Raw genomic sequence first — 24,097 nt, 5'->3', positions numbered from 1 at the left:
TCAATTATAACTTATCGTCTGTAATAAACGCGCCCATATTGTATCTCAATTATTATTATTTACATGTTACTCGCATGCCCCTGCAATCCCTTCTTCACTCTCTCCCTGTTTCTCACACTCTCTTCAATGGAAGGAAAAGCTAAAAAAATCCTTCACTTTTCCTTCTTCACCGTTCTGTTCTTCTCCACCGTCACCTCCACCTCAAACTATCTCCAGTCCCACACCCTTGTTCTCAACTCTCTCCCTAACCCATCCACTTTCTCATGGCCCCAATCTGACTACCGGTCAGATCTAAATGACCTGACCCAAACCAATGGAGAATCCTCTCTCTCCCTAGACTTACACCATCTCGATGCTTTAGTGTCAATCACCAAAGACCTAGAGTCTTTATCATTTAATGGAACTCAAACCTCTGAGAGTCTTTTCAAACTTCGCCTCCAACGCGACATCTTGCGTGTCAAAACCTTGAACAAAATCCTTGAATCTGCCGCACGTTCTCCCCCAAGTAACAGCACTGCTGCAAGTGGGAGAGGAGGGTTCAGCAGCTCCGTCGTATCGGGACTTGCACAGGGAAGCGGTGAGTACTTCACTCGCATCGGCGTGGGCACACCTCCCAAGTACATTTTCATGGTCCTAGACACCGGAAGTGACGTCCCTTGGCTCCAGTGCGCCCCCTGTAGGAAATGTTATTCTCAAACCGACCCGATATTCGACCCGCGTAAGTCCAGCTCATTTTCGAAAGTACCGTGTGGTTCCCCCACGTGTCGCCGACTTGAAAATGCCGGATGTTCCACCAAAACGCAGACGTGTCTCTACCAAGTGTCTTATGGTGATGGTTCTTTCACGAGAGGTGATTTCGGCACTGAAACGCTGACGTTTCGCGGGAGCAGAGTTGGTCAAGTGGCGCTAGGTTGTGGACACGACAATCAAGGTCTCTTTGTTGGTGCTGCAGGTTTAATGGGACTCGGTCGTGGGAGGTTGTCTTTTCCTACACAAACCAGTCGCCGGTTCAACGGAAAGTTCTCGTATTGTTTGGTTGATCGCTCAACTTCTTCTAAGCCGTCCTCTATGATTTTCGGCGATGCGGCTGTTTCAAGAACCGCCCGGTTTACTCCGCTAATCACAAACCCCATGCTTGATACTTTTTACTACGTTGAACTTCTCGGGATTAGTGTTGGCGGTGCACGTGTCCCTGGCATAGTTCCTTCTCTGTTCAAACTCGACGAAGCTGGTAACGGTGGAGTCATCATTGATTCGGGCACATCAGTGACCCGTTTGACTCGATCCGCATACATCAGATTTCGTGACGCTTTCCGAGTCGGAGCGTCGGGCTTGAAGCGTGGAACAGGCTTTTCGTTGTTTGACACGTGTTTTGATTTGTCGGGAATGAAAGAAGTGAAAGTGCCCACTGTGGTTTTGCATTTTAGAGGAGCTGATATGTCATTACCGGCGAATAATTACCTGATTCCGGTGGATTCTTCTGGGACTTTCTGCTTTGCCTTCGCCGGAACTATGAATAAGTTGTCAATTATAGGGAATATCCAGCAACAGGGATTCCGGGTTGTGTATGATTTGGCGGGTTCCAGGGTCGGGTTTGCACCGCGTGGCTGCGCTTGACTTTACATGCGCGTGGATGTTTTTGGAAGGGAATTATCTCTTTTACTGTTTGTTTTAGTCTATTGGAAGATGAGAAAGAAATCCTTCTTAAAATTGAGTCCTGAGAGTAGGTGATTAGGATTTATTTCACTTGTTTGTTCATCTGTTTGTATTATGAATCTGCCTCTTTTAAGTCTTTCTCCAATATTTTGATAATAATAAAAGCTAAAATTAATCCAATTTCCAGTTAATTTTCTATACTTGTGTCCGAAATTTGAATGTGATGTTTAGGGGACAGGAAAATTGGCAATGTCTGAAGGTACTTACTTATCAAGTAGATACCTTATTTATTTACTTTTATCAGTTTGGTATTGATGTAATGAACCAATGACGAGCTTTATCGCAGATTCTGCAATATCTTAATTTGAATATGGCCTGTGTATCAATGTTAAACTGCCCATTGCTGCTGGCGCATGTGCCGCCACTATAGCACATGGCACCAGCAGCAAGTAAAAAAAAAAAAAAAAGGTTGGGCACCGAACTCTTACCACCTGTGAAACCACAATATCAGCTTGCTGGATATTTAAGAGATTGCGAAATAAGTCTGTCTTAGTGGTGGCTTGGAAAAAGGCATTAATGAATTGACTCCTTTACAATGCGCATCATGTAATTCCGCTGTCGGTGTGACACAAAATGATGCCAGGAATATTTATGAAGAATAATAATAATAATTCAACATGCTCGTGAAAAGTCTCACTTGAGATCGATTAAGAAATCATCGTGTTTGATTATATTCTGTTCACACCATCAATCCTCCTGAGAAATTAAGGCCTTAATCATCGCATTAGAAAGATTTAACCAAAAAACCCCTGGGTAGTTTATAGTTTATGTATTTCTATGCACACGGGATATTGTTCTTCTCTTATATCCATGGACAAATGTACAAAGATCTGCAACAGGAATCCCATAGCCAATGGGTGTCAAAGAAAGAGGTTGACTGCCCATTTTATAAATCTGGCTCTAATTTACCAAATATTCATAGACGAGAAGGTTGAAGTCTACATCCCTCATAGTCAACACACTCCTACCAAACGGAGAAAATTGTAGATCAATGTTAATGCTTATAAGCCTAAAATTTTTATAGTAGTTCTATTTTTTTAAACTGGCCTAAGGCTGTTTTAAACTTAAATCTGTTATAAACAGCTCAGTCGATATTGTCCGCTTTGGGTTTCAGGCCCGCACGGTTTTGTTTCTCCACTTGGGAAAAGGCCTCAACTGAGTTAAGGGCTTCTGGCCCCTGTTTATATACAAACTCAGTAGACTGCACGGGAGCGATGTGAGACTTTAGGTCACAACAAAATCAAAGTTATAATATTTATTTTAAATTTTTTTGAGCTGATAAAAATATCATTATCCATTATCAATCGGGTAAATAGTGCCAATAAAGAATGAAATAATTTTGATCATAAGAAAAATAATATCGTACAAACCGATTTTAAATCAAATTATCAAATTAAAATTTTAATTCAAAATTAATTCACTTAATCTAAAATTAAGGGTAATTGTTTTTAAGTTCTGGTTGGCTTAATAGACAAAACAATTTTGATGGTCTGATGACCATGGTGAGTGAGAGTTCAATATAATCCAGACCCGCCGTGACTTGCGGTGGCAATGATGGGCAATACACGCCAATTTTGACAGACCTACAGGCCTTATGATCACCACTAATTTTTAGGGTCACTAATGAAATATTGACTACTGTATATGCAGCCAGAAATATTAATGAAAAGACAGAGGTGACTAAAAATAGCTAGCTTTTCTGATGACTTCTCAGATTAAGGTGACTAATCACCTTGATTATTCTTGATAGGCACTTCTGCCAAAATAGCATCCTTGATGAGTTTGAGTGATTCCACAATATCATCACACAACTGATGAGGATTAGGGATTGTGTCTTCATCCACTGATAAAGCGATCGTCATTTTGTCAAAATAGCTTTGAAAGTTGATCATCAGTGCCTGCAACCATGCAATTAATATATTTAGCTCTCAGTAGCTACCAGCTTAAGTCTTAATGTTCATGAATCAAACATATAAATAAAAGGGCAAGACATATATAAATGAAAATTGCTTACGTGAGGCAGACCATAAGAACTTGCAGCAATGTAAGTCATTGGATGGCCATAGTAGCCAATTTCCTCCAGGGGTCCAACTAAATTTGAGAAAGACATTGTCGTGCGAGAGAGAATCTTGTGGGATAGAGAACTTGCTGCCTGTATTTAGCATTTTGGAAAGTTGAAAATAGCAATAAAATTTGATAATCGCTTTAACTAATGTGAGCAGTTGTATGATTCATGCCTTAATACCAAAAAGCTTGAGAACCATCTCAGCAATGGAGAAAGTAAATATAGCTTCAAGAGAATGCTTCTTTCTGTCAACTGTGGCCTTGGCTTCGCGGACATAATCTAATGGATCATCTCTTATTGCAATATTGAAAGGAAGAAGGACATAGCCAATCCAGTTGCCCCACTTTGCTTTAGTGTCCTTCATCATATCAGCAAACGCCTATCATGACTAAAAAACATGAATATCTTAACATTGATCTTAAGTTTGAAAGTAAGAAAGATAAGAGATAATTATTTACCTTAATACCTGAAGAAGGTCTTAGGTTAATTAGCAGAGCTGATCGGAGCCTAATATGCTTTGGAAGATTATTTTTCATCTGGGTTGGTTCCTCATCTTTCTTACCGCCACCTGCCAAATGAAATTTTATTGACTTTGCTGTGCACACTTCTATCTCAACATATATAAAACAAGATAATTAAAAATGGAAGGCTGACCATATATTCTATTCATAAATCGTGATAAACCAGCCTGTGTGATTCCCAGGGCAACATCGTTAATTGTCTGCAAAGCAGAAAATTTAATTATTTGAAGTCGGGCATGGATTTAAGCACTGATAAGAATTGGAAAGTTCATGTGAGATTTAATAAGATAAATTAGAGGAAATAAATGTATAGCTCACAGTGTTCATTTCATTCTTCACTAGCTTGAAATCATCCAAACTAACAGTACGATGGACAAATCGCCGTGGAGTAAATTCCAAGCCCGGTGGACCTTTCAGAGGATTCTCTGTATCCTTCAAGAATAATGCTGTTGCCGTAAACATAAGAACATCCACCATACTATTTAAAATTAGCTGGAAAACCGACCAAAACCAGACAACGAGACTCCAAAACACTCCATAAAACGTGGTATTGTGTTGAATTCTCCTTTTCTTCATCACTGGAATTGTGGGCAAAGCCTCGGGATGATTGATTTGGCGAGTACAAGCAGCAAGAAGAGACATGAGAGAAGTGCCATCGCCAAGAGAGTGATGGATCCTGACAATGCCAACAGCCTCGGAGTCTGAGGTCACAACGTTCAAGAGGTGGAGATCCCAAAGGGGCTGGGATTTTACAATTCCAGTTTTGCTTAGATTGTAAACATAATCTTCAACAAACTTGTCTGGTGAGTCCATGTCTGGGTTTATCTCTGGAACTATAACATGCTTTTCTAGGTCAACCTTTGTGCGAACCCATTTCATCTCTCTGTCACCCACCTGTATGTTATTTCTCAATTAAATAATTACTGCTAACTTTATTCAATTATGGTCAATCAAAGAAAGAATCGGAGACAGAAAATGGAAGCCTTGGGGATGTTAAACATAAAAAAAAAAAAAAAAAAGATTTATTAATTTGTTCAATCCTTAAAGGGTAAAAGACGTCAAATCCTTTCAATTGACTGGTCCTTGACTCTTTCTTGTTACAAGGAGAAAGCGTTGATTCTGCAGTCTATATTAAACACGTAGCACGCATGCGTTCGCTCGACACGTAAACCATTTTCATCTTTCTTTTGGCCTTTTATCTCTATCAAAGCAAAAGTTCTCTGTTGCTTAAGAAAATAAGAGATGTGGCAGCACTGCTGTTTGACAGAGTAATAATGCATTAATTTATAGTGAAATTAGCTAACATGCAGAACTCTTCCACACTCAAAAGCAGGTTGATCCAGTAATATGACTGTGATTTCTTATTTTATGTTGGACCAGATATTGAATTACCATGTATACCGAAAAGCTGCAATAACTATCATTGGAAAAGAACGAATTGAAAAAAAAAAAAGAATTGTTAATGTACCTGCAAACTAGAGAAGCGAGGGTGTTTAAGCAAAGTGTGCTCCAAGTTGGCTTTGATTACTTCAGGGTAGATACGAGTCTTACAGCCCATAATGGCTATGATGTAAACATTGAAAGTTGGTTCATGAAACAATCGAGCTGCCGGACTCAATGGCTCTTCTTCTCTTGTTTCGCTGCTGCTGTCAATCTCTCCGTTGAATGAGCTCTTCGTTTCAATGGCTTGTAATTGCTTTCTCCGTCTCCTCAGACTTGCACCTTTTGCCGACTCCATCACTGTCCCGAAGCTATATGGCTAGAAGTTCTTTGACAAGTGAGGAAGATTTAAGGAATACAAAGCTCACAGATTATCAAGTGGGCACCTCTACACAATTTGCCTTCTCGTTAAAGACATTAGTAATTTAAGCATTAATTAAAAATCAGAAATTTCCATACCAGAAAATGCTTCATGATGTGAGCAATCAAAGCTTAAGTTGTTCACAGGTGTTTATGCTGACAGAGTCCTCTGTCCTTTCGTTAAGTCCAAATTAATGAATAACCGTTTACTCTGTCATTTCTTACACTTTCAAATACGTACACAAGCCCGCCGCCGTAATCGACTTCTAGTTTTAATCAGTGGACTATCAGAGACAGAAAATTTGTATTGCTTTTTCTATGCTTCAAAAATCTTATGTATTATAAAATAAAATTCACTGACAGACGCAATGGGGGTGTAGCTCATATGGTAGAGCGCTCGCTTCGCATGCGAGAGGCACGGGGTTCGATTCCCCGCACCTCCATAGTTTCTTGTCGTTTTGTTTTTTCTTCTAATCATTAGGTACAGGGTAGCAAGGTCTTTTAATGTTTCACTTATTTTCTCTAGGGTTGCGCTAACTAATAAGCTATTTCACTTTTCTAATTAGATTTGTAGTGATTTCACTCTTCCATTTTCGCTAGGCATACAGTAATAAGGTCTCTTGCATTTTCCCTTGCCAAATGGCTTCTTGGGAAAATTGCACTTGTTTTTTTTGGTAACTTCTTTCATTTTGATTAGAGTTGGGTAGTAAGGTCTCTGTTTTTTCTTGTTGTCAAATAGCTTCCTGGGATAATTGCACTTTTTTTTTTTCTAAACTTCTTTCATTTTCATTAGGGTTATGTAGTATGGTATGGTCTTTTTCTTTCTTTTTTCAGTTATCAAATGACTTTATGAAAAATCTCCTGCTGATAAAACCGCACTTAGGATAGTAAGATCTTCTACTCTTGATTTTCTTCTTTAGTTATCAAATAGCTTTCTAAGAAAATTGTTACACCATTTTTTTCTTTTTTCACTAAATTTATGGTAATAAGTTCTTTTATTCGTATTTTAACTTGTCACAACTTACGAAAAAAACACACGTAAAGGTAAATCAAAAAAGAAAAGACTTCTTATATGAGCTAATTTAAATAAACAAAACAAAATGTATACCAAAAAGTAAAAAAATATAACAAATGAACAAAGTAAACTTTCCTCAAGTTCATTTGTAAAATATAGTAGAATTAGTAGTTATGGATAAGAGAATTATAACAGAACTATAAGGGCAAGAAAATTTCCATTCTTATTGTCCTTCTATTTGGCCCAAGCAACAACATCAATCTCTGTCTGGGCACTTCTGTACAACTCTAGTCTCTTTACGAGATTGCTTCGGCGTTGCATGACCATTGGGTCTTCATTCAACAAAGAAGATAACTGTTTCGACTGCAAAATTTACAAAAAAATCAGAATTTATCTTTGGAAAAAGGCAGAGTTTGTCTAGATTCTCACCTCCTTTTTTCCCAGCTCAGTGAAAAAATGATCCAACAAACTCCTTTTGGCCTCACGTACTTGACAATACACGACCGACTTGGGAATCGAGTTTCTCAAACTTGCACAAACCATGTTGACATAGGACAGGACAGTGCTTCCTGTATGTTTCCAAAAAACAAAATGAAATGAACCAATATTAACTGAAAACGAACTGGAAAATGTGCAAGCAAGCTATCAGAATCCTTCAAAACTTACCTATTCTCCGGAGATATGTATCATTATATCTATCAAAAATTGAATGCGTTGGATTTCCACCCTTCTCAACATCTTGAGGAAGTTTGCGGAAAAACTCAACAGTCAAGTAACTACACTCCATGTCGACTAGCTGTAAAGTTGCTTTCCTGCTTTCATCTCTCATCCTCTCTAATGACTCAACAGCAGCATTTCCAACTTCCACTCTAAGACTGGGATACTGCTTCAGTTCCTATGTGGAGCATAAAAAATGTCTCCTATTAGATACAAGAACATTTGCAGGAAAAAAAAAAAGTCATATTAACAAATGAATAATATTAGATGATCAAATTTTTATTATATGAATCAATAATATTCTGACCATCTAGCTACAAAGGCAAAGAAGCTCACAGATGGTGACAGACTACCGCTATTATTTCATCAGAAAATTTCCTATCCTGAGTTTCTTAGTTACCATATTTGACATATAAAAAAGTGTGTCAGCAAAAAATACAGAAATCCAAAATATAATGCTCATAAGATTGGCATGACCAGGAACTTGCCATAGTCTCACTGATAGATTTATGAACCATCTCCTTCAGTATAGAATGAACCTGTAATCATTTGCAAAAACAGGCATCAATAAACAATATAGAAAACAATGATGTTGAAACAAAGTCCAATTGAAAATTCTATATAAACATAACCATATAACACGGTGTTCTTTGATAATGCATGTGCAATAGTTTACAGCAAATTTTACAAGGTTTTCTCTTCATAATTTTATTAGAGTTATCAAGAAGGAGAAAATGGTAGAAATTCTTCTAAGAAAATATAACCAAACCCAACTAGAAACCCAAATTGGAGCAACAGCAAAGTGATAGCCAAAAAGAAGTCACAAGCTTAGTGCTAATTTTTTAAAAGGAAAAATAAAAGGTTAAATTTGGAAATGTTTAGGAACTAATCAATCACTTATATATTCATATGTAACCCAATTCCTTCTAAAGTAGTAAAGATGAGATAAATCAGAAAATAAGACATAATCACCAGATGGAATCAATGAAAACGATTGTCGTGAAAATGATGCTTACAGCATCAACAGCTGCCTCGGCAGGACCTCTGATAGTCATTAAACAAGACTCAATGAGGCGACGATATCCTTGCTCAGGAGCTATTAGATGAGGTTGATATCCATCAGCTTCAGTTATAAGCTTTCTTACATTATCCATGGAAAGATGTTTATCAAACTGCAACCTCTTCAGAGCGGCAGGAAGTTGATTGTCAAAGACACCATATATTTTATCACCACCAGGGCGTCTGCAGACATTTATCATCATCAAATCCAAGGTTAAGATAAAAACTGATAACAGATAATACTCCAATTAAATTGTAAAAGTAGTACACAATCAAAAGACATACACGCCATCAAGATGTTCCTTGAATATTTGATCAAAAGAACGGCAGATTTCCATTGTCATGTATAATTTTCCCTGCATTTATAAAACAGGAAGTCACCAGTGTTTCACAGTGCAAGCATCCAACAGAGGTGCCCAAAAAGGATAACTCAGCCACAAAACTTGACCACGTATAGAAAGAGAATGGAAAGAAACAAATAAAAGGAAATTTCTTACTCCAGCATCAGCAGCAATAGGCTTCCCAAGACGGGTCAATTCTCCTTCTAGTTCAACAATAGTTTTGTTGATAAGAGACTGAAGGCCGGGGATTCGAGACTTTATGACAGTTTCCAAATGCTGAAAAATTAACCGCATTTAGTGACAGTTGATTGGTCACCAGTGATAATGTTTAGTTTCTAAACAATGTTGACTGGATTTTGCAAAACTGGGGCGGAAAACCCACAAACCACTGTGGTTTACTTTTTTTGTCTGTTGACAACAAAAAATTTAAAATAAATTCAAGAAATGTTCTAGGCTATAAAAATCTTTTACTGATTTTTCTCACTTCTGTTGGCAAAGTACTAATCAAAATATTGTTATTCAATCTCAGAAACTTCCCTTAATATAAACGAACCACAAAGAGAACAAACTTGGTCACGGCAGGAAACCACAAAATAGTCATACCCACATTAATTGCATCAAAATTTATTACCTTAGAAAGCACCTTGCCAAGATACTCAGAACCCATCCTGTTACTAAGATGCCTGTATTCTGGGCTGTGTGCAAAGTACTCCCGCTCTCTACGCCGTGCAGCAATCATATCAACACTTTTGTTGATATCAGCTTGAGAGCGATTAACTACGCCAACCCAAGGATACTGTAGCTTATATGATCTCCCTTCAAGGATCTAAAATCCGAACATATCATGAGCAAGTCATAATAATGAACTCCATATGGTAGTAATTAACTCTGAAAAAGGCATAAAAATGTATAAATAAATTCAAATGCAACAAATTCTTTGACTATGCTATTAAATGTCTGTCATCGTTTTCATATGAAGAAAATTCATGCCATGACATCTAAGAGCAGTCATCAACAAGAAGTTTGCATATCCATTACAAATTATATGATCTCATTCTCATATATGTAAACAGACATATTTTCATGCATTCCAACCATAAAAAATATCTAGTTCTGCTTATCTTATAACCAGAAAAAAGATTTCTTACTGATTAAATGCTTTTTGTCACTTTAACAATACAATTAATCATAATACTGACACACACAAAAAATCTTCACAAAGAGTTCCCTGTTAGCTTTAAAAGTCATGACTTAGAGCAAATCAGACTTCAGAATGAATTGGCAAAACATCATTTAACCTTGTACCAGCAGGGTGCATACTTACATCAACGGCATTAGTACCCTGGTCCATAAGATCAATCTTTGTCAAAACTCCAAATGTCCTGTCCCCTGCAGTTTGATAACCAAAGAAACTTAAAATTCATAAAAGACTAGAAAAAGTTATAATCCACATAGTAAAAAATAAGATATTTCTTTGTTTGTCTGTAAGTGTCAGCAGTCCGACAAGATTTAATGATTAAACACACAAAAAAGAGAGTAAAAGTTGAGAATAAAATCCAATCATACAACCTATCAAGACTAATGGATAATATTATGTTCAATCAACAAATCAACTGCCTACTTACATATGTTTCCACTTACATCACTGCAAGGTGATGATGGTCAAGAAGGATGTCTTACCTCACCATAGAAATAAAAATTCGTTTGTTTTCTCTTTCTCCCGCAATCAATCTTGTTTAGGTTTTCCACTAGGTCAAATTTTTGTACACTTTGACGTTTCATTTATTTTGGCAAATTTTTTTATCAACTTGTGTCGTGAACTTAAATAAGAATTATCATCAAGTACTAATGGGATAGATTTACTATAGAAAGGTCCCTTCAAAAAGATGTGTAAAACCCTACCCTTAGGATCAACTTCACGAGAGATCTTGATTGCGTCTGAAGTAGCAAGGTCTTGATTGGCTGGTGAAATTGCTAGAACAATACAATTGGGCTGCATTATAGAAATGAACTATTAATGCTTTACATCCATGCCAAATATATATGTGTGCGTAGGTAAATAATAAGAATAATAAGAGAAACAAGTAAACAAGCATTTTTGGCGGATAAATTTATAAAGTGTGAATTGGCAAAATTCATACTCAGTAATTTACCAAAAGGCACATATATATGAAATATCAAACCGGGTCAGAAAGCTATTAAATATTCCAATCAACGGCAATTTTTGTTCTTTAATTTCATCCACAAAGATCAGAATTTCTGATGATAATTACCTTCTCGATGTAGGACCTAACCATATTCTCGATGTCTTGCACTGTGCTTTCAGGTTGACCCTCTGCAAGACCCAATCAGCATCACGTACAAAGCTAAACGCTGGACTAGTGAAAAATTATAACAGTAAGGGCAAATTGCAATTAATGAATATATAACCAACCGACAGCAACTTTTGTAAGTCCAGGAAGATCAACCAGTGTCAAGTTCACAACTGCAAGGTCAAAAAGTCATAAGATATATAGCAGACAGCTTCAAGCACAAAAAATTTAATGTATATTTAAATCGGCAAATTCCACGACTTTTGGAGAAAAATATCCAATCAAGATTACAAGCTAAGACAAATTCATCGACTCACCATTAGGGGAATATATACTTAAATGGATTGGAACGCCAGAGATTGCTTTTGAGCGACCAGTCTCGCGATCAGTCTCATCAGATATCTCCTGCCTCACAGCAGCTACATATGAACACAAGGTAGATTAGTGTCCAAGATAAAATGAGAAGAACATAGACACAAAACACTTGAAAGTACTGTTTTACCGAACATAGCATCACAACAAAAAACTAGAGAGATAACAATTAGAAGGGGCTTTCAGCAGAGCACGGAAAAAGTTATCATTGAAACAAAAATTAATAATAAAAAGCAAATAACATTTCTGCAGGAAAAGCTCTTTTTCAAGCTAAAAGAATACCAAAATCAGTGAACCTCTTTTTTGGGAGGTGCATAAACTCAGCATATTCTCTCCCTTCATCAATCTTATGAAGCTGCAAGACAAGAGGTCTCCGAGTAACAATTCCTACACAGAGGATCACATTTTATCCAGATGTTGACAGTAAATTGTTGGCAAACAGTAAGTATGCCATCTGCTTATCTGAAGCACACTGATAAGAGATAATAATTTGAATTACCTGAACCACGAGGCAGAAAGTCTTTTCCAACAACACTTTCCAACACTGAAGACTTCCCAGAGCTCTATAGATCAATAAAGGATTGTGAAGATTCAAGCAAATTCATGCTCATGAAAAGATGATTTATCAGTGAATGTCATTAAACAATTTAAACGCATTAATGATTGAAGTAAAACTTATTAGTACCATCCATCCAACTAAATCTCTTAAAAAATCTCTTTGACAATTGACATTACAAAAAGAGCTAGAAAATAGTTGTTCATAGCTCATTAATTTGTTAGTAGATTTGTTTAGCTAGAACTTAACTGCTTTTAATGTATAAGGGCCAATATTTCCCACAAACATTTTTATATGGTCTTTTCCAATAACGCCAGTTCTCAGTATGCATCACCTTTAAGAACAGAGAACAACCTTTGTTCACGGATGCAACATTGGTACACCATTTTCTATGCAGGACGTTTTTCATATTATCAAGTATTAGAACAGACAAGTTAAAAATAAGATAAAATTATAAATGAGTGATGTTGCACTTGCAAAGTTTCATATCCTAGATAATGTGAAGGCGTATTTAACATAGTTGCACCATTTATTAATCCTGTATTGATATCCAGTAGCAATCACATGACAACTATATATACACAAGAAGAACATGATAGTAATAAACGAAACGCAAGCCGATCAGTGAACTAAAGCAAGAACAACTTACTCAAAATACAACCCATACACAACAAAACCGTAGTTTCAAAATTATTTTGAAAAATGCACGCAATTCAATATTGAACAAGAAACTTGAAGATTGTTACAGATCTCAAAATTCAAATGTAATGTGATGGTAAATTGGCCGATACAAAATTTTAAAATTATAAATAATAAAAAACGAAAGTAGATATAGGAAGAAAATTAAGAAATGTGAATCCTACCTGTCCACCAACGACGGCAATGGCAGGTAAGGAGTCCCAGAGAGTAGGCAACGCGCTCTCTTCGCCGTGATCGCCTAGAGCTGTACACGCCCTCTGTATCTTGTTTACCAATGTTATCAAATTATCCATGAGTGTAAACCAAGTGTGACCACTGAGACTGTGGTGACGCGACTCCGATAGTGATTCTGACTCGGGCTAGGCTAGGAATCGAAGTTGTTGTTTATCAGAAGAGAAGAAAAAGAGGGAGAGGTTATTCAAATGTCAATAACGGAAACGCGAAGAACCGGGAAAATAGAATAGTTCGGTTTGAGAAAAAACAGCGTTGGAAATTTTCTAAAGGCCAAAGGACTATTTCCCACCCAAGGTATGTTGTTTTCTCAAGTTTGTTCCTTTTAACTTTAAAAATTTCAAATACCTATTTATGAATAGTTAAAATTAACGGAACCCTAAACCCTTAAAATTTTATCTCTTTTTGCCTCCCTAAACTTTAAAAATTAAAAATTTTCCCTAATCTAAATTTTAAAAAATAACAGTTTCCCTCTAGGATTTTGTTTCTAGATATCCGATGTCATCTTTGGCTCCATTTTTTGCAGTCTCTCCCTCTCAAAGCTTCCTCTCCCTCCAACGGCTCTCTCCACCCATTTGGACGTCTAATCCACGTCCCGTGGAAGACGAAGAGCTTCAAGAAGAAGACCTCTGGGAAAATGAAAAGTTTCGTCTTCTCCAACGAAGCTCTTCGTCTTTCATGGCTCCTCCGATGTCGATTGGATGTCTAAATAGGTGGAGAGAGATTGTCGAAGGGAGAGGAATCTTTGGGAGAGAGAGACCGCTAGCAATAGCGTCAGAGATCTGGAAACGAAACTCTAGGAGGAAACTGTAATTTTTTAAAACTTAGACTGGGGAAAACGTTTAGTTTTTAAAGTTTGAGAGGGGAAAAAGATTATATTTTAGTTTATTTTTAATATTATAGATAAAATAACAATTTTACCCTTACTATCGTTAATTTTAACTGCTCATGAGTGGGTATTTGAAATTTTTAAAGTTAAAAAGAGGGAAACTTGAAAAAACAGCATACCTTGGGTGGAAAATAATCCTTTGGCCTTTTCTAAACTAACTAGTAAATTGTAACTTAATTGACCAAAATTACCTAGACTTGGCCGGTTCACGATTCAAAAAAATAAGAACCCTAAACTGGAACCGTTACAGGACGGTTCATAATCGGTTTAAAACCGACAGTTTTGATTCATGACCCGGTTCGAAACCAACATTAAACTGTCAGTTCTGATTCATGACCCCGGTTTATTTTTTTAATTAATAATTATAATAATTAAGAATAAAAAAATTTTTAAAAAAAGTTTAAACTTAATTTTTCAATTAAGCTTTTTACATATCTTCTTGAGATTTGGAAGAATCAAAGTCTACATAATTCTATTTACTATTTTTTATAATTAATTTTATTTATCATCTATTATTATTATTTTTTCTATTATCTTTCATAATTAATTATATAATTTATTTTATTCATTATCAAAAAATAGTAAATAAAACTATGCGGACTTTGATTCTTCCAAATCTCAAGAGGAATAATTAATTATGAAATTGTATAATAAAAAATTAATAATAATTAAATTATAGAAATTAAAATTAGAATTGATAAAAATAAAGGAGAATTTAATTAAATTTGAGATAATTTGATTGAAGGATTAAGAGAGTATTAAGAATGGAGACAATGAGAAATGAGAGAGTTGAAAGAATGAATAATATTTATAAGTAAAATTTTATATTAAAGAATTAAAAAAAAAACAGCTAAACGGTAGCCATGTTTTAAACATTTGCAGGGGACCAGTCCCTGCAAATATTTTAAAACATTTGTATTTACCTGTTTATGTAAATTTTTTAAATTTAAAAAATAAAAAAACTGGTTTATAAATCTTTTGAATTGTCGGTTCATGAACCGGTTATAAATTGACGGTTCAACGGTTCAAAATTATTAAAACCAGAATTGAATCGTTAAAATCTGATTTTAATTCTGGTTCATACTGGTTCTAGTTTTAAATGGATCGGATTTGATCCGATTCACGGGCCAAATCGATCTGTGGCCAGGACTAAAATTACCCCTTTTTAACAAAAAATTATCTTAGTTGATAAAATATTAACAATTATCCAGTTCAAGCAACAATAGTATCCCCTTCCTCTGGGCCTATCCTGATCATATTTTTTTAATTCACAGCCCATGGGCCATTAAAAGCTTGCTGGATATCCTACAGGCAGGATATACTTGAGCACTTCTGCTCTCTGCTCTCTTAATGGTCCACTAATTCGGGTCTAGGTCCGTGGTCCACTGACTCCACTCGGCTCCAATAAGTTGATGCGTCCCTTTTAAGCATATTCCTTTGAAAATACGTGACTCAAAGTGGTATTTTCGTTATAATATGATAAACCAAGGGTATATAACATGTAAATATGCTTATCGCCCTTCCCACTCCCTACGCAATCAGAGCCTCCCGATTCTCTTATTGTTGCTTCTCTCTTGAAATGCTGACTGAACTCTGTCATGGACTCTGTTATAACAAAACCAACATTTAGCTCTTTCTGTTTCAATTCCATAAACACCAAAACCAAAATTTTCTGCGGCCCACCACACTCATCGTTCTTTAAATTCAGTCAGTTTAACGAAGTCAAAACCTTTTCAGTCATCTCTTTTTGTTACAAAAACCCTTCAAATGCCGATAACCTCGACTCAGAATCTAATAAAAATAGCAGTCTGAATTTCCCTTTAAACCCTTTATGTATTTTGTTTCCAATCTTACAGTCTATCAAAGGTTTAGCCTCTTCAATAACTGCAAAATGGGTGTCACGTCTGCAAGCTCATAACCATGAGTTAGAGAGTCTCTTACATCAGCACAAGAGTAACCATTACTTGCAAAACGGGGCGTTTGGGGTGGCTTTATTAAGCGCGACTTCGAATGCAAAAGTCAAATTCAGTCCATTTTTAGCCACGCTGGCTGCGAACCCCACATTTGTGTCTGGTTTATTTGCTTGGATTGCAGCACAATCTATAAAGGTGGCTTTGAATTTCTTTGTGGAGAGAAAATTGGATTTTACAATACTATTTGCCTCCGGAGGGATGCCCTCTTCGCACTCGGCTTTATGCACGGCTTTGACTACTTCAGTGGCGCTTTGTCATGGAGTGGCAGATTCCTTATTTCCTGTTTGTTTGGGGTTTAGTTCCATTGTTATGTATGATGCGATTGGTGTTCGACGCCATGCTGGGATGCAAGCTGAGGTAAAAAACTAAAATTAATGTTTTTTGAATGTTTTGGTTAATATGATATATGCTATATACAGTGTTGCCTAACTATTTTACTGCTGCTGTGCTTCTTGTAAGATTTTGGCTCCATAGCCCTGTCACAAGATATTGTATGCTTTTGACACTGTAAAGATATAAAACCACTTGACGGTGAACTCACGTGCTTGTCTTAGTATTCCAAAGGATGTGGCATATGTGAGATGCCTATACATGTATAACATCTCTCCCAAGCATTACATGTGAGATTTGCATAGAGTCGGCACATTGCTTAGACAATGCTTTTCTTGCTTGAATGGAACAGTGATCTTTCTTCATTGTATCATATCTTTGTTTGAGTTTTACATTGTCAGGCTCGTTATCATTACAGATGAAAGGAATGAGATGACAAGTAATACATGGTTACCCTTAATTGTTGCACCTACCTTTTTCTTTCATAGAGTATCCCATTTTGATGGCATATTCAGCTGTTTCTGAGTACATTGTTTCTTTTATTAAATGAATAACTTATTTGTGCATTGAATTGTTGATATATCCAAGTTGGATCCCTGCAAATTGTCGGACTTATCCAATGGTCTTGTGGTGGCCATGTAATTAGATGTATCTCTAAATGCTTGGTTGTCCATGTAGGAAGTAGAAGCTAGTAATGTTGTTTAGAAGTATTCTTCCTCCTTAATGAGAGCCAGCTGTGCATCGAAGGATTGTTTTTGAATTTATCTATCAAGGGTTGCTCAGTCTTTTAATTATTTGAAATTCAAAAGGCTAGTGTATCTGGAAAAAAAAGGTTTTTGTGTTATTTATTCTTAGATTTGAAAATTTTTTCCTCCATGCCTTGGTGGGGCAATAGAACCTGAGACAAGGGTAATTCTTAACAAATGGTTGGGTATTTCCTAATGAGCTGAAAACTTAGTTTGATAACAGTTATATATACCATGTTGTCTAACTATGAAGAAAGAAACATATTATGTTTTCGATGAATATGCATATAACACGTCTCCATGCATTTCATTCATGCAATCAAATGCTTTTCAACTGGGAGTTCTAATACTCCACCATTTTTGCTATACCTATATGATTGGAGTTACTACTATTAGTCTATGCTAACTCTAAATTATATGGTCTTGAAAATGTATTTGAACAATAAAAATTGCAGTTCTCACAACTAAGATTGGAAATGTTAAATCCTTGAATATAATAAAAATGGGATTCTATCCCAAGAAAAGAAGTATTTCCTTGGTTACCTCACATAGTCTGTGAACTTGGGACTTCAATTCTATTCTTATGTCCTTGTTGCATATCAGGCAGATAGTTGATCTTCAGAAAGAGTGTCATGAAATATAAAGGCTATTTTACTCGTGGACTTTAGCATACATGTTTGAGCTAAAAGGAAAGATATTCGTACTTCTTACTACCTAAAAACCTACTCTTCCTATATTTTATGTGTAGGAGTCTGAGGCCTATTTTCAGTGGGTTTACAGGGGATTTATATTTATCATGTATTTATTATTTAAGCGGTCCTCATTCTTGCCTAGTGGGCAATACAATTGACCTTTTTGTATCCTGAAGCTCTCCTAGAAGTTGGGAGCTGTCATATTGGAACTGACTTGGCTTGCAAAAGCTGCTGGTGATGCCTGAGTTTTTACCATTTTCATCGTTGGCAGTATTTGGTTTGGTTTCAATTTTGTTGGTTTCGAGTATTTAGTTTTGGTTTGTCTTTTAGGAGGGGAAACACGTGAGATTGCCAAAACATTAGACTGTGGCTGCCCTTTTTGTGTTTTTGACCTTCTCTTGTCAAGTTGTTTGGAAGATATATATGAGAAATGGTTTTATATTTTAATTGTTAAATAGGGTGCTACAGAAATGAATAGTAAGAAAATTTTGTTGCTTTTGTTTGCATGGTTTCCACTGAAATCCTCTCTTCATGTCAGTTCACTGTAATCAATTTTACCTGTGTGTTAATGTTTGATAAATTATCCAAGTCTATTTGTTTTTATTTGATTACATAAAAGCTGGGGAGCTTTGGCATTCAGTGGCTTAAGCTCACCTGTGTGAAATTTCTCAAATTTAGATGTTTATCCTCTAACAAAGCACTCGTTAAAATCCTGTCATTTGTTTTCTTTTTGTTTTATGCTTTTTGACGTAGGTTCTTAATATGATCGTCGAGGACTTGTTTCAAGGTCATCCCATCAGTCAAAGAAAGCTCAAAGAGCTTCTAGGCCACACTCCATTACAGGTCTTTGCAGGAGCTATGGTTGGTATTGTGGTTGCCTGTATCTGTTGTCAAGGTTGCTTAGTTGCAACCTGAAACTGCTTTTGCAGCAAAATTTTGGTCATTCTTACTTATGTTTAAATTGCATTGGCTCCTTTGATGGTCGCCGAGTTATTGTATTCTATTGATGACAATGGAATATCAAACAATAGAAAAATAGAATATGGATGTTTGGAATCAGGGGGTTGACAAACTATTAATCATGCCAAGTTTGTTACATTCATTTCTAAGTGCTCAGAGAAACTATCCCCAGCATAATCTGAGGCACGCGTTGCTTATCCAATTTACAGATACGTTAAAGAAGATAACATTGAATAGACGGCTATAAATACAGAAGAAGATTGGGATTAGGTTCTAATTTAGTGGGGAAATCATAGACTAGAATCATTACAGTAGAATCGAACAATCAAAGATGTCTTTATGATAAAAACTTGATTACGGCCAGAACTCCATTTTCTGCAATAAGAAAGAAAGGAGCTTATTAACAATTAATAATAGCTTAAGCCTTTATCATCCATACATTTTTCAGAGAGATCCTCGGTAATTTCTGCATCTACAGATAATGGTATAACCAATAAAATTACTTGAACTTATGAGTATTATTTTGGATATCAATAATAATGTGTCATCATGTAATTAAAATTAAAGATAAAGTAATATTAAATTACATACTGACACATCATAATTAGTATTTAAATTGAACTTATTATAAATGTACATAGTATTACTTGAGTACAACAAATTCAGCATGCCCATATGAAAGCCTGCTAGACTTATCCGATCATCCATAACTACAGAGGTTTGGTATGCAGGCTCCACCTTCTGGGTGCTGCTGTTCTTTCCATATCCGCCCTGTAACACGGAGTTTTAATTCTTTCCTGTCCCCTCCCGAGAAGAAAAGTGCCATATTACGCTGTATAATTAGGCCATCATGGCTGTCTCTAACCTTCTTGTGGCTATCTCTTATGCTTCGTGGGGTACCTTCCCAAATGAGTTTCCGCCCATTTCCTCCAACCTCAAGACTGTAGCTGTAATTACGGGCATCTGTTTCATCACCCATGAAGCGGAGGAATGCCATATACACAGGAGCCATCCCCAGCTGAAAAGCTTCAAAATGGAGACAGAAGTACTGACCGAAACAGTAGAAAACCTAAACAAAATTAATCAAAAAGAAAGACCTCAATATAAAAATGGACAGAGCAATCACAAACATTATTTGCAAGATCAAGAAAATTAAGGTATGACATGTTGGATGTATCTCATCAAACCCTATCCACAATGGAACCAGTGTACCAATCAACCAGCAGAAGGGAGATAAAGCACAATGATCGTTAGTTTCTAATTAACTTCTAACATTCACTTTCCAATTTAAATCATTTAAATGTGGTAAGGAGAGAGTGAGGAAAAAGAGAGAACTCCTGTGCTAATGTTCTATCAAGATAACAGATTTTAACTGCTTATAACAAACATCACAAAGTTTAATGCTGATGCTCCTATAACTAGCAACTTAGTGTGTATATGCATGAGGTTACCAACCAGCAAGAAGCATTTGATTTTCTTTAGCATCATTCCAAATTATATATACTGTCCCTGCCAGCAAAATGAATTAAATAAGAGAAAGTACATACAGTTAACATCCACGTTGCATTTTCTACTTCACGAGGATTAGACTTGACATAACGATGGTTGAAAGTGCATCCAGAATGCATGTCCACCTTGTGATCATCCCTCAGATGAGCAACGAGGAATGGTATATCCCCAACAACTGAGCACTCTGATCCAGCATATGGACAGTTGTATGGCCTCAAGTTGCACACAGCCTCATGTCTGAGTTTACTATAATAAGGGAAAATCTCTGGGCATCCAAGAGACATATACTTGCAAGGCAGTTCAAGCGATTCAGCAACCTTCTCTAGAGCTAGACACCTTATATCACCAAGCTCCTGTCTACAAGTGGGGCAACGGTTGTGTACCCTTGTTTTACATGTTGAACAGAGTGTATGCCCATTATGGCACTGGAGAAGTAGGAGAATAGGGCAAAAAAAAATCAGCCAAACTTTTATATAGTGGCATGATCTCAAAGTTTCTGTATTGAAAGTTATAGAGACTTACAAGAATGCCTACACACAACCCATGGATGTTGCCACTTAACTCATAGCATGTACAAATATGAAAGCATATTACATAAGCCAGGTAGCCAAGTAGAGTGATGTAAATAAAACAAATAGCATGGCTATGCTCCTGTTAGTTTTAAGACATTGCAACAGAAGGGGCTTATCCAGTCTAAGAAAGATGAAAGAGGATAACAAAACGATCCCAAAACCCATGGTATCTCATGCACGACCTAAAGAAATTACCAACACAAAAAGGAAATAATCCACAACCTAAATAAGATATGAAACTACACATAGCAAAATGATAGAATATCCCTACTTCTTTAAATAATAACAGAACATGCGATAATTCATTCTTCCTCCCACATTCACCAATATACCAGGGAACAACAACAAAATGTTGTCACGATTAGGAAGAATCTAAATAACTACTTCTATGTGCACCTTAATAACTTCAACATTTTGTAGAGTTTAACATGATTCCATAATATGTACCAAGTAAATGGCTACATTCCTCATGCTCTACTATCCACATAATTTCTCATTCCCTGAAGATTTCTTGTGTCAGTTGTACTCAGCACCACCTCACAATTGCCCTTTTGTTATGGTTGCTAATTAGCAATAATACACCTGAGCAGATATTCTGACCTAACTATATTCTATGACTGCTAGGGGCTTGTCATTTCTTATTACTAGTATGGAAAATTTAACTTGGAGAGAACCAGTCTGGCTTTCTTTCAGCTTTACAATGTCATAAAGCTAGTCCACTACAATCTTCCATATTCTTCCTACAAAACTCCCTTTCAGATTGATAATTAGAGGATAAGACTTCACTAAAAAGTTCTGACTGGATCACAAAGAGACTAAAAAATAGGCCAGAGCCAATATTATTTATATATACCAGAAGCAGGCATATCCCATTCACTCTTTACCCCGTGTAATTCTAATACCACCACTTTCAGAAATTGAAAATCAAAACACTTAACTAGAAAAAATAAATAAAAAAAGCCAGTAATGCTTTTTTTCAATGAATATGTTCCGCTCAATGAATGTACCATCACGACCCCAAAATATTCCACCAACAAAATACATAAAATCTAACACAGATCAGTCAACCAAACTAAAATCCTCTAGCAATACTACGAATTTTCAGCTAATTCTAACACCAAATTACTAGAACTGATTCAAGACCAAAATTCAAAATAAGTCAAAGGAAATGACTAAATCTGACCACAATGATAAATGATAAAACTGCTACCAAGCACAACGAAACAATCATACAAACACAATAATTACAATCAAAACATGAAAAAAAAAAGTTAAAAATGATAACGAATTCACTAAGAATAAAACCCATGAAGCAAAGAAAAAACCTGATGAATCGGAGGATACATTGAATTAGTACAAACTGGACATTCAAGAAGTTCATGGACACTGGTGGTGCCTGGATGAATAACTGAAGAGACACTGGAGTTATTATTGTTGGTATTAATATGAGGCTTTGTACTTGCAGGAAACTGATGATGATGGTGATGGATCTCATCCTCATCAGTCAAATCCGAGGATGGCACACATTCAATGCTCTCCAATTCCATTCACACAACAAACAAGCAAAAAATTATCAACCTTCTGGCTTATTTCTTTGATGGGTATGTTCTACATCTAAAAACACAAAGATTTATTGAACAAAATGGAGAATTTGATTTAAGAGAGAACAAAGAATTTGACGAGAAACAAGAAAAGATGAAATGAATGTGTGTAAAGAGACGCTCTGGGAGAGAAAAGAGAAAGTCACCGTCGAAATTGTTTAGAGTCAAATGATGAACATCAAACGGTTTAGGAGAAGAGATGAATGGAGTTTAAAAAAGAAGCAAAGCTTTGGGAGAGATTAGGTGGAATGATGAAAAAGGAGAACAGTCATTATTGCCATTCACTTATTAATTATAAGAATTTTACTTCATCCATCTTGTTGGTTGTTCCTGGCTATTACTGTTTCTTCTTTCTTTAAATTTAATTAATTAATTTAAAATATATATGTAGACGGTATCTAGGTAAGGTAACCCTCTGCGATGCTTCTAGGGGTCTATGTAAACGCGGTTTGCAATATTGGTGGATAGACTTGACCTATTATTTTTATATATATATTTGGTCAAAAAACTTGTTCCCACTTAGGTACATCACCAACCCTTTTCTTTAAATTTTTAAAAATTCATACAATTATCTATAAATATTTTTTTTAAATCTCAATTAAAATTAAAAATAAAATAGTTATTTAAAAAAAATTTAAAAACTAATTTTTTAATCATATTTTCTCTCCTCAATATTAAAATCTCATAATTTTTTTTCTAAATTTCTTTCAAATTTTGAAAAGTAATAATTTTTTTCTACCATTTTTTCTCCTCTTCAACAACTAATTTTTTTCCAATTGTCAATCGACCTTCCCTCTTTCTTTCTTAACTAATACCTCCTTCTTCCATCCTTGGTTAGACAAAATTAGGTTGATTATCAAAAAGAGTAAATCATAAGAGGAAAAAAAAAACTTAAAAAAAAAATAACTATTTTTTAAATTTTTGAAAGAAAATTAAAAAAAAAATTATGATTTTTTAAATTAAAAAAGAGAAATATGATAAAATTTTAATTTTTTTAAATATTTTTATTAAATAATAATTTTATTTATAATTTTAATAGAGATTTTTATTAAAAATTTATTTATAAATAAATATTTAAAATTTTTTAAAGTTTGGGAATAAGATTTTGAAAATTTATTACCCCTCCTTGGAAACAAGTATTTTGGCCTATATATTTTTGTAGGACACGTATTGCTTTCTTATTAGAGATTCTACATAGCTTCACCCCAGATTTATTCGCCTCACTCGCGCTGTGTTAGTGGGCGTTGACAGCATTTCGTCCTTGTTCATATTAACCAGGAAACCTTTCTAAAATTGTGAAATTTAAAATAAAAAGGGCAGAAATCCAAAGCGACCAGAATATTACGAGTAAATACTTTACTGGTAGGCATCTTTCTTCACATGTACAATACTTATAGGCGTCCAGGTATAATGTCATCATC

General features: G+C 35.6%; 5 protein-coding genes and 1 non-coding gene across 9 annotated transcripts; 3 read left to right on the top strand and 3 right to left on the bottom strand.

Annotated features, from left to right (window-relative positions):
• Positions 1-36: 36 nt before the first annotated feature.
• On the top strand, positions 37-1,836 carry LOC123224150 (aspartyl protease family protein 2-like). The gene has a single exon (XM_044647707.1). It carries the CDS (start codon positions 64-66, stop codon positions 1,615-1,617), a length of 1,554 nt encoding a protein of 517 aa, XP_044503642.1. The 5' UTR covers positions 37-63; the 3' UTR covers positions 1,618-1,836.
• Positions 1,837-3,236: 1,400 nt separating this feature from the next.
• Positions 3,237-6,257, bottom strand: LOC123224252 (wax ester synthase/diacylglycerol acyltransferase 11-like). Of its 3 annotated transcripts, none has more exons than XM_044647861.1 (8): positions 6,202-6,250; positions 5,771-6,061; positions 4,621-5,196; positions 4,436-4,502; positions 4,240-4,349; positions 3,954-4,139; positions 3,731-3,868; positions 3,237-3,614 (listed from the first exon to the last, which is right to left on the bottom strand). In XM_044647861.1, the coding sequence occupies exons 1-8, from the start codon at positions 6,214-6,216 to the stop codon at positions 3,441-3,443; spliced, it is 1,557 nt and encodes a 518-aa protein (XP_044503796.1). In that variant the 5' UTR covers positions 6,217-6,250; the 3' UTR covers positions 3,237-3,440. The 3 variants fall into 3 exon arrangements, with proteins under 3 accessions (XP_044503796.1, XP_044503795.1, XP_044503797.1); XM_044647860.1 differs by having other exon boundaries at positions 3,954-4,160; positions 6,202-6,231; XM_044647862.1 differs by having other exon boundaries at positions 3,430-3,614; positions 3,962-4,160; positions 6,202-6,257.
• A 215-nt stretch (positions 6,258-6,472) lies between these two features.
• Positions 6,473-6,545, top strand: TRNAA-CGC. The gene has a single exon. It is a non-coding gene; the product is annotated as a tRNA-Ala (tRNA).
• Positions 6,546-7,184: 639 nt separating this feature from the next.
• Positions 7,185-13,601, bottom strand: LOC123224162 (dynamin-related protein 5A-like). The gene is made up of 16 exons (XM_044647728.1): positions 13,338-13,601; positions 12,418-12,481; positions 12,201-12,305; positions 11,864-11,965; positions 11,669-11,719; positions 11,508-11,569; positions 11,137-11,227; positions 10,559-10,623; positions 9,866-10,060; positions 9,391-9,510; positions 9,179-9,249; positions 8,851-9,076; positions 8,323-8,373; positions 7,784-8,012; positions 7,547-7,686; positions 7,185-7,480 (listed from the first exon to the last, which is right to left on the bottom strand). The coding sequence occupies exons 1-16, from the start codon at positions 13,464-13,466 to the stop codon at positions 7,352-7,354; spliced, it is 1,830 nt and encodes a 609-aa protein (XP_044503663.1). The 5' UTR covers positions 13,467-13,601; the 3' UTR covers positions 7,185-7,351.
• A 2,223-nt stretch (positions 13,602-15,824) lies between these two features.
• Positions 15,825-19,093, top strand: LOC123223601. 2 transcript variants are annotated; one of them, XM_044646841.1, is made up of 2 exons: positions 15,825-16,623; positions 18,788-19,093. In XM_044646841.1, the coding sequence occupies exons 1-2, from the start codon at positions 15,892-15,894 to the stop codon at positions 18,947-18,949; spliced, it is 894 nt and encodes a 297-aa protein (XP_044502776.1). In that variant the 5' UTR covers positions 15,825-15,891; the 3' UTR covers positions 18,950-19,093. The 2 variants fall into 2 exon arrangements, with proteins under 2 accessions (XP_044502776.1, XP_044502777.1); XM_044646842.1 differs by lacking the exon at positions 18,788-19,093 and adding an exon at positions 16,726-17,081.
• Positions 19,094-19,585: 492 nt separating this feature from the next.
• Positions 19,586-22,971, bottom strand: LOC123223600 (E3 ubiquitin-protein ligase SINAT3-like). Its single transcript, XM_044646840.1, has 3 exons — positions 22,401-22,971; positions 20,542-20,928; positions 19,586-20,063 (listed from the first exon to the last, which is right to left on the bottom strand). The coding sequence occupies exons 1-3, from the start codon at positions 22,620-22,622 to the stop codon at positions 19,695-19,697; spliced, it is 978 nt and encodes a 325-aa protein (XP_044502775.1). The 5' UTR covers positions 22,623-22,971; the 3' UTR covers positions 19,586-19,694.
• Between the last annotated feature and the right edge of the window lie 1,126 nt (positions 22,972-24,097).

Source organism: Mangifera indica, chromosome 8, assembly GCF_011075055.1.
Source record: "Mangifera indica cultivar Alphonso chromosome 8, CATAS_Mindica_2.1, whole genome shotgun sequence".
NCBI lineage: Eukaryota > Viridiplantae > Streptophyta > Magnoliopsida > Sapindales > Anacardiaceae > Mangifera > Mangifera indica.
This window is presented reverse-complemented; position numbering and strand designations above follow the sequence as displayed.